Genomic DNA, 12,935 nt, shown 5'->3' on the forward strand with positions numbered 1-12,935 from the left:
GTCCAAAATTGTAATCAGTAACGCAACTTATGCATTACCCATTATCAGTAACATAATCAGATTATTTTCTGTTACTTTTTAATTACTCTCCCATTAAGGGTCATTAAAAGAAAATGATCCATAAAATGCATTTGGTGTGTCATCATAGTGATCTCTGACTTATGGTCAGACTAACTCAGGTAGAACAAATGTAAAGGTTTTGCCTATTCAACGCTGAATTAAACCTCATTAATATGCTGACTAGACCGGGCATGCGCGTGAGTCCGCCCGCGTGCGCCATTGCACGCATGTTGATTCGGAAGAGGTATTCGGAGTGGACTTCTAGTCCAACTCAGGAAGCGTGCACACCATCCTCCGCTTTCGAGTATAGTACTCGCTAATGTTCAATCTCTGGACATCAAAGTAGACGAGCTCAGGGCAAGGATCTTCTTCCAGAGGGACATCAGGGACTGTAACATACTCTGTTTCATGCAATCAAGGCTCTCTCCGGATATACTGTCCCAGTCCATACAGCCAGCTGGGTTCTCAGAACATCGCGCAGACAGGAATTAAGAACTCTCTGGGAAGAAGAAAGGTGGCGGTGTATGTTTCATGACTACTCATGAACTACTCATGGTGTGATTGTGATAACCTACAGAAACTCAAGTACTTTTGTTCACCTGACCTAGAATACCTCACAATCAAATGCAGACTGTATTTCCAAACAAAATAATTATCTTTGGTTATAGTCACAGTCTTGTATATTCCCCCTAAAGCCGATAACACAACGACCCTCAAGGAACTACACTGGACATTGTGCAAGCTGGAAACCACATATCCTGAGGCCGCATTTATTGTAGCTGGGGATTTTAACAAAGATAATTTGAGGGAAACGCTACCAAAGTTTTATCAACACATTGCCGGTACTACTCACGCTCTAAAAACGCTAAACCATTGTCACTCCCCCTTCCGGGATGGCTACAAGGCCCTCCCCTGCCCTCCCTTCGGCAAATCAGATCACGACTCCATTTTGCACCTCCCTTCCTATAGGCAGAAACTCAAACAGGAAGTACATGTGCTAAGGTATTTTCAGCCCTGGTCGGACCAATCGGAATCAATGCTTCAAGAATGTTTAGATCACTCGGACTGGGATATGCTCCGGGTAGCCTCTGAGAATAACATTGACATATACACGGACATGGTGACTGAGTTCTTCAGGAAGTGTATAGTGGATGTTGTTTCCACTGTGAGTATTAAAACCTACCCAAACCAAAAACCGTGGATAGATGGCAGCTTTCACGCAAAACTGAAAGCGCCAACCACCGCATTTAACCATGGAAAGGTGACTTTGAATATGGTTTAATACAAACAGTGTAGTTATTCAGAGTGGAGTCGCAATTCAACAGCTCAGACACGAGACATATGTTGCAGGGCCTACAGACAATCTTGGATTACAAAGGGAAAACCAGCCACGTCGTGGACACCGACATCTTGCTCCCGGACAAAGTAAACACCTTCTTAGCCCGCTTTGAGGATAACACTGCCACCTACTTGCTGCCCGCTCCCAAGGACTGTGGGCTCTCGCTCTCTGTGGCCAACGTGAGTAAGACATTTAAGCGCGTTAACCCTCGCAAGGCTGCCAGCCCAAACCGCATTCCTAGCCGCGTCCTCAGAGCATGCGCAGAACAGTTGGCTGGAGTGTTTACTGACATATTTAATCTCCCTCTATCACAGTCTGCTGCCCCCACTTGCTTCAAAATGTCCCCCATTGTTCCTGTACCCAGGAAAGCAAATGTAACTGAACTAAATTACTATTGCCCCGTAGCACTCACTTCTGTCATCATGAAGTGCTTTGAGAGGCTAGTTAAGGATCATATCACCTCTACCTTACCTGACTTCCTAGATCCACTTCAATTTGCATACCTTCCCAATAAATCTACTGACGATGCAATCGCCATCGCACTGCACACTGCCCTACCCCAACTGGACAAGAGGAATACCTATGTAAGAAGGCTGTTCATTGACTATAGCTCAGCATTCAACACCATAGTACACTCCAAGGTCATCATTAAGCTCAGGGCCCTGGGTCTGCCCTGTGCAACTGGGTCCTGGACTTCCTGACGGGCCGCTCTCAGGTAGTGAAGGTAGGAAACAACACCTCCACTTCGCTGATACTCAACACAGGGGCCCCACAAGTGTGTGTGCTTAGCCCCCTCCTGTACTCCCTGTTCACCCATGACTGCGTGGACACGTAAGCCTCTAACTCAATCATCAAGTTTACTCAATCCCACATCTTAGAGGCTGCTGCCCTATGTACATAGACATGGAACACTAGTCACTTTTTAATCATGTTTACATACTGCCTTACTCATTTCATATGTACACTACCATTCAAAAGTTTGGGGTCACTTAGAAATGTCCTTGTTTTTTAAAGAAAAAAAATAAAATTGTCCATTAAAATAACATCACATTGATCAGAAATACAGTGTAGACATAGTTAATGTTGTAAATGACTATTGTAGCTGGAAACGGCAGATTTAAAACAAAAAGTGGAATATCTACGTATGCGTACAGAGTAGAAGTCGACCGATTATGAATTTTCAACACCGATACTGTTTATTGGAGGAAAAAAATCTGGAGATTTTTGAATGTAATGTTTTTTTGTAATAATGACAATTACAACAATACTGAATTAACACTTATTTTAACTTAATATAATACATTAATAAAATCAATTTACCCTTAAATAAATAATGAAACATATTCAATTTGGTTTAAATAATGCAAAAACAAAGTGTTGGAGAAGAATGTGAAAGTGAAATATGTGCCATGTAAGAAAGCTAACGTTTAAGTTCCTTGCTCAGAACATGAGAACATATGAAAGCTGGTGGTTCCTTTTAACATGAGTCTTCAATATTCCCAGGTAAGAAGTTTTAGGTTGTAGTTATTATAGGAATTATAGGACTATTTCTCTCTATACCATTTGTATTTCATATACCTTTAACTATTGGATATTCTTATAGGCAATTTAGTATTGCCAGTGTAACAGTATAGCTTCCGTCCCTCTCCTCGCTCCTTCCTGGGCTCAAACCAGGAACACATTGACAACAGCCACCCTCGAAGCAGCGTTACCCATCGCTCCACGAAAGCCGCGGCCCTTGCAGAGCAAGGGGAACAACTACTCCAAGTCTCAGAGCGAGTGATGTTTGAAACGCTATTAGCGCGCACCCTGCTAACTAGCTAGCCATTTCACATCGGTTACACCAGCCTAATCTCGGAAGTTGATAGGCTTGAAGTCATAAACAGCGCAATGCTTGAAGCATTGCGAAGAACTGCTGGCAAAAAGCACGAAAGTGCTGTTTTAATGAATGCTTACGAGCCTGCTAGTGCCTACCACCACTCAGTCAGACTGCTCTATCAAATCATAGACTTGGTTATAACATAATAACACACAGAAATACGAGCCTTAGGTCATTAATATGGTCGAATCCGGAAACTATCATCTCGAAAACAAGTTTATTCTTTCAGTGAAATACGGAACCGTTCAGTATTTTATCTAACCGGTGGCATCCATAAGTCTAAATATTCCTGTTACATTGCACAACCTTCAATGTTATGTCATAATTACGTAAAATTCTGTCAAATTAGGCGGCCCAAACTGTTGCATATACACTGACTCTGCGTGCAATGAACGCAAGAGAAGTGACACAATTTACCTGGTTAATATTGCCTGCTAACCTGGATTTATTTTAGCTAAATATGCAGGTTTAAAAATGCAGGTTTAAAAATATATACTTCTGTACCTGATTTTAAGAAAGGCATTGATGTTTATGGTTATGTACACATTGGAGCAACGACAGTCCTTTTTCACGAATACGCACCACATCGATTGTATGCAGCGCAGGACACGATAGATAAACTAGTAATATCATCAACCATGTTTAGTTAACTAGTAATTATGATTGATTGATTTTTATATGATAAGTTTAATGCTAGCTAGCAACTTACTTACTTACTTACTGCATTCACGTGACAGGCAGGCTCCTCGTGGAGTGCAATGTAAGGTTGCAAGATTGAATCCCCGAGCTGACAAGGTAAAAATCTGTCGTTCTGTCCCTGAACAAGGCAGTTAACCCACCGATCCTAGGCCGTCATTGAAAATAAGAATGTGTTCTTAACTGACTTGTCGGCCAAATCGGTGTCCAAAAATACCGATATCCGATTGTTATGAAAACTTGAAATCGCCCCTAATTAATCGGCCATTCCGATTTAATCGGTCAACATTTAGTACAGAGGCCCATTATCAGCATCCATCACTCCTGTGTTCCAATGGAACGTTGTGTGAGCTAATTCAAGTTCATAATTTTAAGTCTTATTGATCATTAGAAAACCATTTTGGAATTGTGTTAGCACAGCTGAAATCTGTTGTGGTAATTAAAGTAGCAATAAAACTGACCTTCTTTAGACTAGTGGAGTATCTGCAGCATCAGCATTTGTGGGTTCGATTACAGGCTCAAAATGGCCAGAAACAAAGACCTTTCTTCTGAAACTCGTCAGTCTATTCTTGTTCTGAGAAATGAAGGCTATTCCATGCAAGAAATTGCCAAGAAACTGAAAAACAGTACAAACTGTCTCTAACCAGAATAGAAAAAGGAGTGGAAGGCCCCAGGTGTACAACTGAGCAAGAGGACAACTACATTAGTGTCTAGTTTGGGAAACAGACGCCTCACAAGTCCTCAACTGGCAGCTTCATTAAAAAGTACCCGCAAAACACCAGTCTCAATGTCTCAACCACCAGTGAAGAGGCGACTCCGGGATGGTGGTCTTCAAGGCAGAGTTCTTCTGTCCAGTGCATTTTAAGTTAATTACATAAACATGTTTTTTTATGTTTACATTACTTATTTTATTGATTTCCCATCATTTTATAAGTCAGAAGACAGCCACCCAGACCTTCATAGGACCATGCCAAAATCCTCTGGTGGTTGGCTACATCATTACATCCATTTATTTCACTTCCCTGCAACATTAGCTCAAAGGGGCGGCCCTTAAAAAAAATCCAATCGCTGAATTTGTCTCAAGCAGGCAGGTCTAAATACATAACTTTCATAGCTCTACGATAAAGAATGCGACCTACACACATCCTTAAACCTAAAATAAGTAAAGAGGTGTGGAAGTCAAACATTTGTTTTATGTCGGAGGCAGACACATTGCATATGCTCAGAACGACAAACTCGAGCCCTTCACATAGCCCATCTCTTCTTGTTTATAGGAGGGATGCACGCTGTTTAAATGCCCCAAACGTTGATTTAAACATTTAATAGATGATCATTAGTGACTATCACTAATGTCATGATTTATTTGGTAAAGATGCTGAAATATTGTGGGCAGATGTTCCTAAAACTGATTGTAACTATGTATGGACATATTATAAAGTATGAATCATATTTGTATGTCTTATTTTACTTTTATTGTGTACTTTTTCACAGACATAAATTAACAATTCCAGATGAAAGCCAAAGGTCATAGCTTTCTAGGGGGGATGCCACTACATTAATAAAATATTGCCCTCTTGCTAGATTGTTGACTAAAACCATAGTGAAACAGTGCAAAACGGCTGTCAGCTCAACTGTTTTAAATGTCAACGCGAAAACAGAAATGTGTCATAAATGTATTTTTTCGCAACATCGTTTCTGAATTTCAAAATAATCCAATAAGTAATCATCTAGTTTTTCATAAGTATCTGTAATCTGTAATATTTTTGCTTGTAACATAACTGATTACAGCTACAGTGTTTTTGTAATCAGATTACATGTGACTGATTACATGTAACAGTTACTCCCAACCCTGTGTGTGTGTGTGTTTGTAAGGACTTAGTTATTTGTTATACTACACAATGTATTTAGGAGTGTGTTAAGTGGGATTCCCATCATGACCTCTTTGATGTAGCAGGACTCAGAAGAGCTTGACGTTCAGTCTGCTCTATGGGTTGAGCTAGTTCAGTAGTGTGACACACTATGCTACTGTAAACACCTACAGATGCTGGATGGTGAATCACTATACAGACCAATACATATACTCTGCCCTCTCTTCCTCTGTTACTCTGTACTGCCTATATATACATGTAAACACATGTCATTTAATGGTTTGGAATTTTGGTAGCCTACAGTAGTTATGAAAGAATGTCTATGTTTGTTAGCAGGTTTGAGTTATTCCCTAGTGGTCAGTATCTGTTAGGTTTTTTGAAGTAGCTCTTCTGTTGTGCAGCACCTTGCCTCTTTTTGAGCAACCTTGTGGTGGAAAGAAGCAGCCCCTTCATGGTGGTCATGAAGGAGAGGAGAGAAGGAAAGAAGGCCATAAAGAATATTGGGCCATCTTGCTTCAGAGCAATGATGTTAACAAGAGTAGTTGAAAACGTCCTTTCTTCACTGAGCATGTTATTTAGTTAGCCCCATTGATCAGTGACATGATGAGGTCCTTGTAGTGAAGTGAGGGGAAATAAGGCAAGCAGAAGACTAATGTGTCCCTCCACACTCTGTGACCCTCAGAGGCCTCACTGACTAAAGGACTGTGGGCCAGCTCAGCGTCTGACCACACTCAGTGTGTGTATATGTGTGTATTTCGCAACTCAGTGTGTGTGTGTGACTACAGTGTACATTTGTATGTGGATATGTATATAGTGTAACAGTTGTGTGTGTCTGTGTGCAGGTTGTGAAGATGTGGAGCTGGGTTTTCCCTGTGGCTGTCCTGCTGTCCTCGGTGCACCAGGCTGAAGCCCAAGGTAAACAATTAACCCTCTGCCTACAGTAGAACAACTACAGTGCCTTCAGAAACTATTCACACCCTTTGACTTTTTCCACATTTTGTTGTTACAGCCTGAATTTAAAATGGATTCAATTTTGATTTTGTGCCTCTATACAATACCCCATGATGTCAAAGTGGAATTATATTTTTTAGAAATATTTGTAAATTAATAAAATAAGAAAGATGAAATTAGTAAAATATTCAACCACTTGGTTATGGCAAGCCTAAATACGTTCAGGAGTAAAAATTTGCTTAACAAGTCACATAATACGTTTTATGGACTCACTCTGTGTGCAATAATAGTGTTTAGAATGATTTTTGAATGACTACCTAATTTCTGTAACCCACACATACAATTATCTATAAGTTCCCTCAGTCGAGCAGTGAATTCTAAACACAGATTCAACCACAAAGACCAGGGAGGTTTTCCAATGTCTCGCAAAGGTAGATGGGTAAAAAAAAACAGACATTGAATATCCCTTTGAACATGGTGAATTTATTAATTATGCTTTGGATGGTGTATCAATACACCCAGTCACTACAAAGTGGCAGGTGTCATTCCTAACTCAGTTGCCAAAAAGAAGGAAGCCTGTACAGAATGCAAATATTCCAAAACATGCATCCTGTTTGCAATAATGCACTAAAGTAAAACTGCAAAAAATGTGGCAAAGAAATTAACTTTATGTCCTGAATACAAATCCAACACAACACATCACTGAGTACCACTCTTCATATTTTCAAGCATGGTGGTGGCTGCATCATGTTATGGGTATGCTTGTCATCAGCAAACATTAGGGAATCTTTTAGGATAAAATTAAACGGAATACAGCTAAACACAGGCATAATCCTAGAGGTGGTTCAGTCTGGTTTCCAACAGACACTGGGAGACAAATTCACCTTTCAGCAGGACAATAAATAAGAAAATAAGAAAAAAACACAAGGCCAAATCTACACTGGAGTTACTTACCAAGACGACATTGAATATTCCTGAGTGGCCTAGTTGCAGTTTTGATTTAAATCGGTTTGAAAATCTACGTCAAGACTTGAAAATGGCTCTAGCAATGATCAACAACCAACTTGACAGAGCTTGAAGAATTTTTAAAGTAATAATGTGCAAATATTCTACAATCCAGTTGTGCAAAGCTCTTAGAGACGTACTCAGAAAGACTCACATCTGTAATTGCTGCCAAAGGTGATTCTAACATGTATTACCTCAGGGGTGTGAATAACATTGCAAACATTTCTAACATGTTTCACTTTGTCATTATGGGGTGTTGTGTGATGTTTTTTATTGATTTAATCCATTTTGAATTCAGGCTGTAACACAACAAAATGTGAATAAGTCAAGGGGTATTAATTTATCACTTTATCTATTCTAAGCCACACTATACATTCAGTGGCCAGTTTATTAGGTACACCACCCCATTCACAAAAATGGTTTGCTCCTACAGACAGTGAGCCATGTGGCCGTGGCATTCTATATAAATCAGGCAGACATGCATCAAGGCATTACTTTTCAATTTAACATTAGAATGGGCAAGACAAGTGAACTAAGCAACTTTGAGCCTGGTATGATTGTCGGTGCCAGGCGTACTGGTTCCAGTATCACAAAAACGTCTTGCCTCCTCGGCTTTTCATGCACGACAGTGTCTAGAGTTTACTGAGAATGGTGTGACAAACAAAAAACATCCAGATAGTGACAGTCCGAAAACAGCTCATTGATGAGAGGTCGAAGGAGAATGTCAAGAATCGTGCAGGCGAGCCACAAACAGGCAAATAATGGTACAATACAACAGTGGTGTGCAGAATGGCATCGCAGAACGCACAACTCGTTCGTCCTTATCACGGATGGGCTATTGCAGCAGACGACCACACCGGGTTCCACTTCTGTCAGCTAAAAACAAGAAGCGGCTCCAGTGGACATGTGCTCACCAACACTGGACAATTGAGGAGTGGAAAAACATTGCCTTGTCTGACAAATCCCGGTTCCTGTTGCGCCATACTGATGGCAGTGTCAGGATTTGGTGTAAGCAGCATGAGTCCATGCCCTCATGTAATGGTGTAATGGTGTGGGGAATGTTTTCCTGGCACAGGTTAGGTCCCTTGGTACCAATTGAGCAATGTTTCCATGCCCTGAAGAATTCAGGCTGTTCTGAAGGCAAAGGAGGGTCTGACCCGGTACTAAATGGGTGTACCGAATAAATTGGCATGTATGTCTGCATGTATGTCTGCACTAACTCTCTACTTGCTTCATCATGGTAGCTTGCCCTACTGTAGCCCACATTTTAAACTCTCAGAGCTAAGATACAGAGACTCACTAATGCACCTCTCTTTAGGCAGGTGTAATAATGTTGGAGCAGCAGACATAGTCTTCCTGATAGATGGCTCATCAAGTATCGGCAGGGCCAACTTCCTGCAGGTCAAGGGCTTCATGGCTGGCATCGTCAAGCCCTTTACCAGCTCTGTGGGCCAATCAGGGATCCGCTTCGGGGCCGTGCAGTACAGCGACACCTCTAGGTCAGACACTGAGAGTCTTGTCTGTAATGTTTGTTTCTTCTAAAAATGATCTGTTTGTACAATACTTTCACATTAACACTTGACTCTTCTTTCTTGTCTGTTACCAATAGTTTATTACCCCCTTAAAATGGTGAATGTTTTTCCCCAGGCGATGCAGTAGTTTATTGTTGTGTGTTTTGTCCCATTCAGGGTGGAGTTCACCTTCACAACCTACCTGAATGGCACTGAGCTGGTCAGCGCTGTGGAGAACCTCAACTACAAGGGTGGCAACACTCGCACAGGTGCCGGCCTCAAATTTGTCGCTGACAACTTTTTCAACCCCACCTCCATCCGGAACGTCTCAAAGGTCTGACAGAGGGATAGAATGGAGTGAAAGACTGACTATATTTTGTCCTGTGACAGACCATGACATATTCCTCTCTCTCTCTGATGTAGGTCTGTATACTGATCACAGATGGAAAGTCTCAAGACAATGTAAGGGACCCAGCTCAGAAGCTGCGAAGTCTGGGAGTGGAGATGTTTGCAGTGGGTAGGTTTGGGAGGACAAATCAAATGAAAGTAAAAAAATAAATTGAACCTTTATTTAACGAGGCAAGTCAGTTAATAACAAATTCTTATTTACAATGACGGCCTACCGGGGAACAGTGGGTTAACTGCTTTGTTATTTACAAGTAGTAAAGTGAATAGTGACTTGATTGAGCAGCTTAAATAAATAGTAACAGCAATGATGACCATAAGTGTGCATGTGTGTTTGTGTGTGTGTGAGTGTATGGGTTGGGTGTGTTGAGAGTCAGTGCAAGTAGTCTCGTAAGGTGCAGGTGAATAGCAAGCAGGTCTGTGCAGGTAGCCAGCTAGGGTTAGCTATTCAGCAGTTTTATGGCTTGGAGGTAGAAGCTGTCTCAGAACCTGTTGGTCGAGACCGATACCGTCTGACTTGCCACATTGACTCATTAATCCCGACCACAAGCCTCAGGCGGTATATCTTGATAGTGTGTACAGTATTTGACTGGTTGTTTATGTCTGTCAGGTATAAAGAGTGCAGACCAGACTGAGTTGGCTCTGATAGCCACTCCTCCTCAGAGGGACTACACATTCTTTGTGGGGGACTTTAAGCTGCTCAACACACTGCTGTCCCTGGTGGGCCCACGTGTGTGTTCCAGCTCAGGGGGAGTCTATGCTAGCGATGGTAAAGACACACTGCTATACATTACACTGGAACATATTCAGCTTAGTACAATACATTACTGTCTATTACACAATTAAAATCACCTCTCTATATTTATTTCCCTCATTGTCTTCACTCTCCATCTCTTTCTCTCTTTTTCTGGCAGAGGCTTTCTCCGGTCCCTCTAACCTCCAGTTCTCAAGCCAGACCTCTGATTCGCTCAGGTTCCGGTGGACTCCCGCAGGGGGGCCTGTGAGTGGCTATGTGGTGCAGTACACACCCCTTTCTGGCCTGGGCCAGCCAATTACAGCGGAGCTGCGTCAGGTGAGCACTGCTGGTTGGGTGGGGGGGTGTGGTGCTCATTCCTGACTCAGGGGATGGGCAGCAGGCAGCAGCTCATACTATAAATGTGACCCAGATTCTAATAGCTCATTGTAGTTTTGGGAGCCTGCTTACATGGCAGACAGACAGAGAGACAGAGAGGGATTAGGTTGAGTAGGAACATGTTTTAATGGGTGGATCTAGAGTTTGATTGAGTTTCTGTGTCTGTGCAGATTAAACTTTGGCTGGAAAACAGTGAAATTCCCCTTCTGTGACTGTGTGTGTGTGTGTGTGTGCGCTTGTGTGTAATCATGATTCATGACCATAATAATGAATGGCATACAGTGGGGCAAAAAAGTATTTAGTCAGACACCAATTGTGCAAGTTTTCCCACTTAAAAAGATGAGAGAGGCCTGTAATTTTCATCATAGGTACACTTCAACTATGACAGACAAAATGAGAAAAAAAATCCAGAAAATCACATTGTAGTATTTTTTATGAATTTATTTACAAATTACGGTGGAAAATAAGTATTTGGTCAATAACAAAATTTTGTCTCAATACTTTGTTATATACCCTTTGTTGGCAATGACAGAGGTCAGAGGTTTTCTGTAAGTCTTCACAAGGTTTTCACACACTGTTGCTGGTATTTTGGCCCAGTCCTCCATGCAGATCTCCTCTAGAGCAGTGATGTTTTGGGGCTGTTGCTTGGAAACATGGACTTTCAACTCTCTCCAAAGATTTTCTATGGGGTTGAGATCTGGAGACTGGCTAGGCCACTCCAGGACCTTGAATTGCTTCTTACGAAGCCACTCCTTCGTTGCCCGGGCAGTGTGTTTGGGATCATTGTCATGCTGAAAGACCCAGCCACGTTTCATCTTCAATGCCCTTGCCGATGGAAGGAGGTTTTCACTCAAAATACATGGCCCCATTCATTCTTTCCTTTACACGGATCAGTCGTCCTCATCCCTTTGCAGAGAAACAGCCCCACAGCATGATGTTTCCACCCCCATGCTTCACAGTAGGTATGGTGTTCTTTGGATGCAACTCAGCATTCGTTGTCCTCCAAACACAACGAGTTGAGTTTTTACTAAAAAGTTATATTTTGGTTTCATCTGACCATATGACATTCTCTGTTATGAACTTGAGTGAAGACCCAAAAGCGGTTTTAACAGAAAACAGAGTTCTTTAATGAAAATACAGGAATGGCATAAATCCTCTTCCAACGTTGTCAGCGGAACAAAAAGAACGTTAGTATAGTGCAGGATGCTCCTGCCAGGCAGACTCCGACAGGACAGGACAAGGTGGAAGCAAACGAGACGACAGCTTGCTTCTGGCATCAAAAAACACAAACAAGAATCAGACACTGAAAGTAGCAGGAACAGAGAAAGAAATAGAGACCTAATCAGAGGGGAAGAGAGAACAGGTGGGGAAAGAGAGAATGAGCTAGTTAGGGAAATGTAGAACAGCTGAAGGATGAGAGACAGAGAAGGTAACCTAAAAAGACCAGCAGAGAGAGAATGAAGAGAAAGGACAGGAACAGACATAACAAGACATGACAGTACCCCCCACTCACCGAGCGCCTCCTGGTGCACTCGAGGAGGAAACCTGGCGGCAACGGAGGAAATCATCGATCAGCGAACGGTCCAGCACGTCCCGAGAGGGAACCCAACTCCTCTCCTCAGGACCGTACCCCTCCCAATCCACTAGGTACTGATGACCACGGCCCCGAGGGCGCATGTCCAAAATCCTACGAACCCTGTAGATGGGTGCGCCCTCGACAAGGATGGGGGGGGGGAAGGGACGAGCGGGGGCGCGAAGAACGGGCTTAACACAGGAGACATGGAAGACCGGGTGAACGCGACGAAGATAGCGCGGAGAAGAAGTCGCACTGCGACAGGATTAATGACCTGGGAAATACGGAACGGACCAATGAACCGCGGGGCCAACTTGCGAGAAGCTGTCTTAAGGGGAAGGTTCTGGTGGAGAGCCATACTCTCTGACCGCAACAATATCTAGGACTCTTGGTCCTACGCTTATGCGGCCCTCACAGTCTGCGCCCTATTACGGCAAAGTGCCGACCTGACCCCCTTCCAGGTGCGCTCGCAACGCTGGACAAAAGCCTGAGCGGAGGGGACGCAGGACTCGGCGA

The 12,935-nt window shown here is 42.6% G+C and overlaps 1 protein-coding gene across 1 annotated transcript in view; it reads left to right on the plus strand.

The window, feature by feature from the left end:
* LOC135541905 (collagen alpha-1(VII) chain-like) overlaps nucleotides 1-12,935 on the plus strand; it is a 108,987-nt gene that overhangs the window by 704 nt on the left and 95,348 nt on the right. The window contains exons 2-7 of the mRNA XM_064968399.1: nucleotides 6,685-6,757; nucleotides 9,117-9,297; nucleotides 9,487-9,643; nucleotides 9,733-9,826; nucleotides 10,325-10,483; nucleotides 10,629-10,786. Coding sequence (XP_064824471.1) covers nucleotides 6,685-6,757; nucleotides 9,117-9,297; nucleotides 9,487-9,643; nucleotides 9,733-9,826; nucleotides 10,325-10,483; nucleotides 10,629-10,786 — 822 coding nt within the window. The remainder of the gene's footprint in view (nucleotides 1-6,684; nucleotides 6,758-9,116; nucleotides 9,298-9,486; nucleotides 9,644-9,732; nucleotides 9,827-10,324; nucleotides 10,484-10,628; nucleotides 10,787-12,935) is intronic.

This window comes from Oncorhynchus masou, chromosome 6 (genome assembly GCF_036934945.1).
Source record: "Oncorhynchus masou masou isolate Uvic2021 chromosome 6, UVic_Omas_1.1, whole genome shotgun sequence".
In the NCBI taxonomy this organism is placed as follows: Eukaryota; Metazoa; Chordata; class Actinopteri; order Salmoniformes; family Salmonidae; genus Oncorhynchus; species Oncorhynchus masou.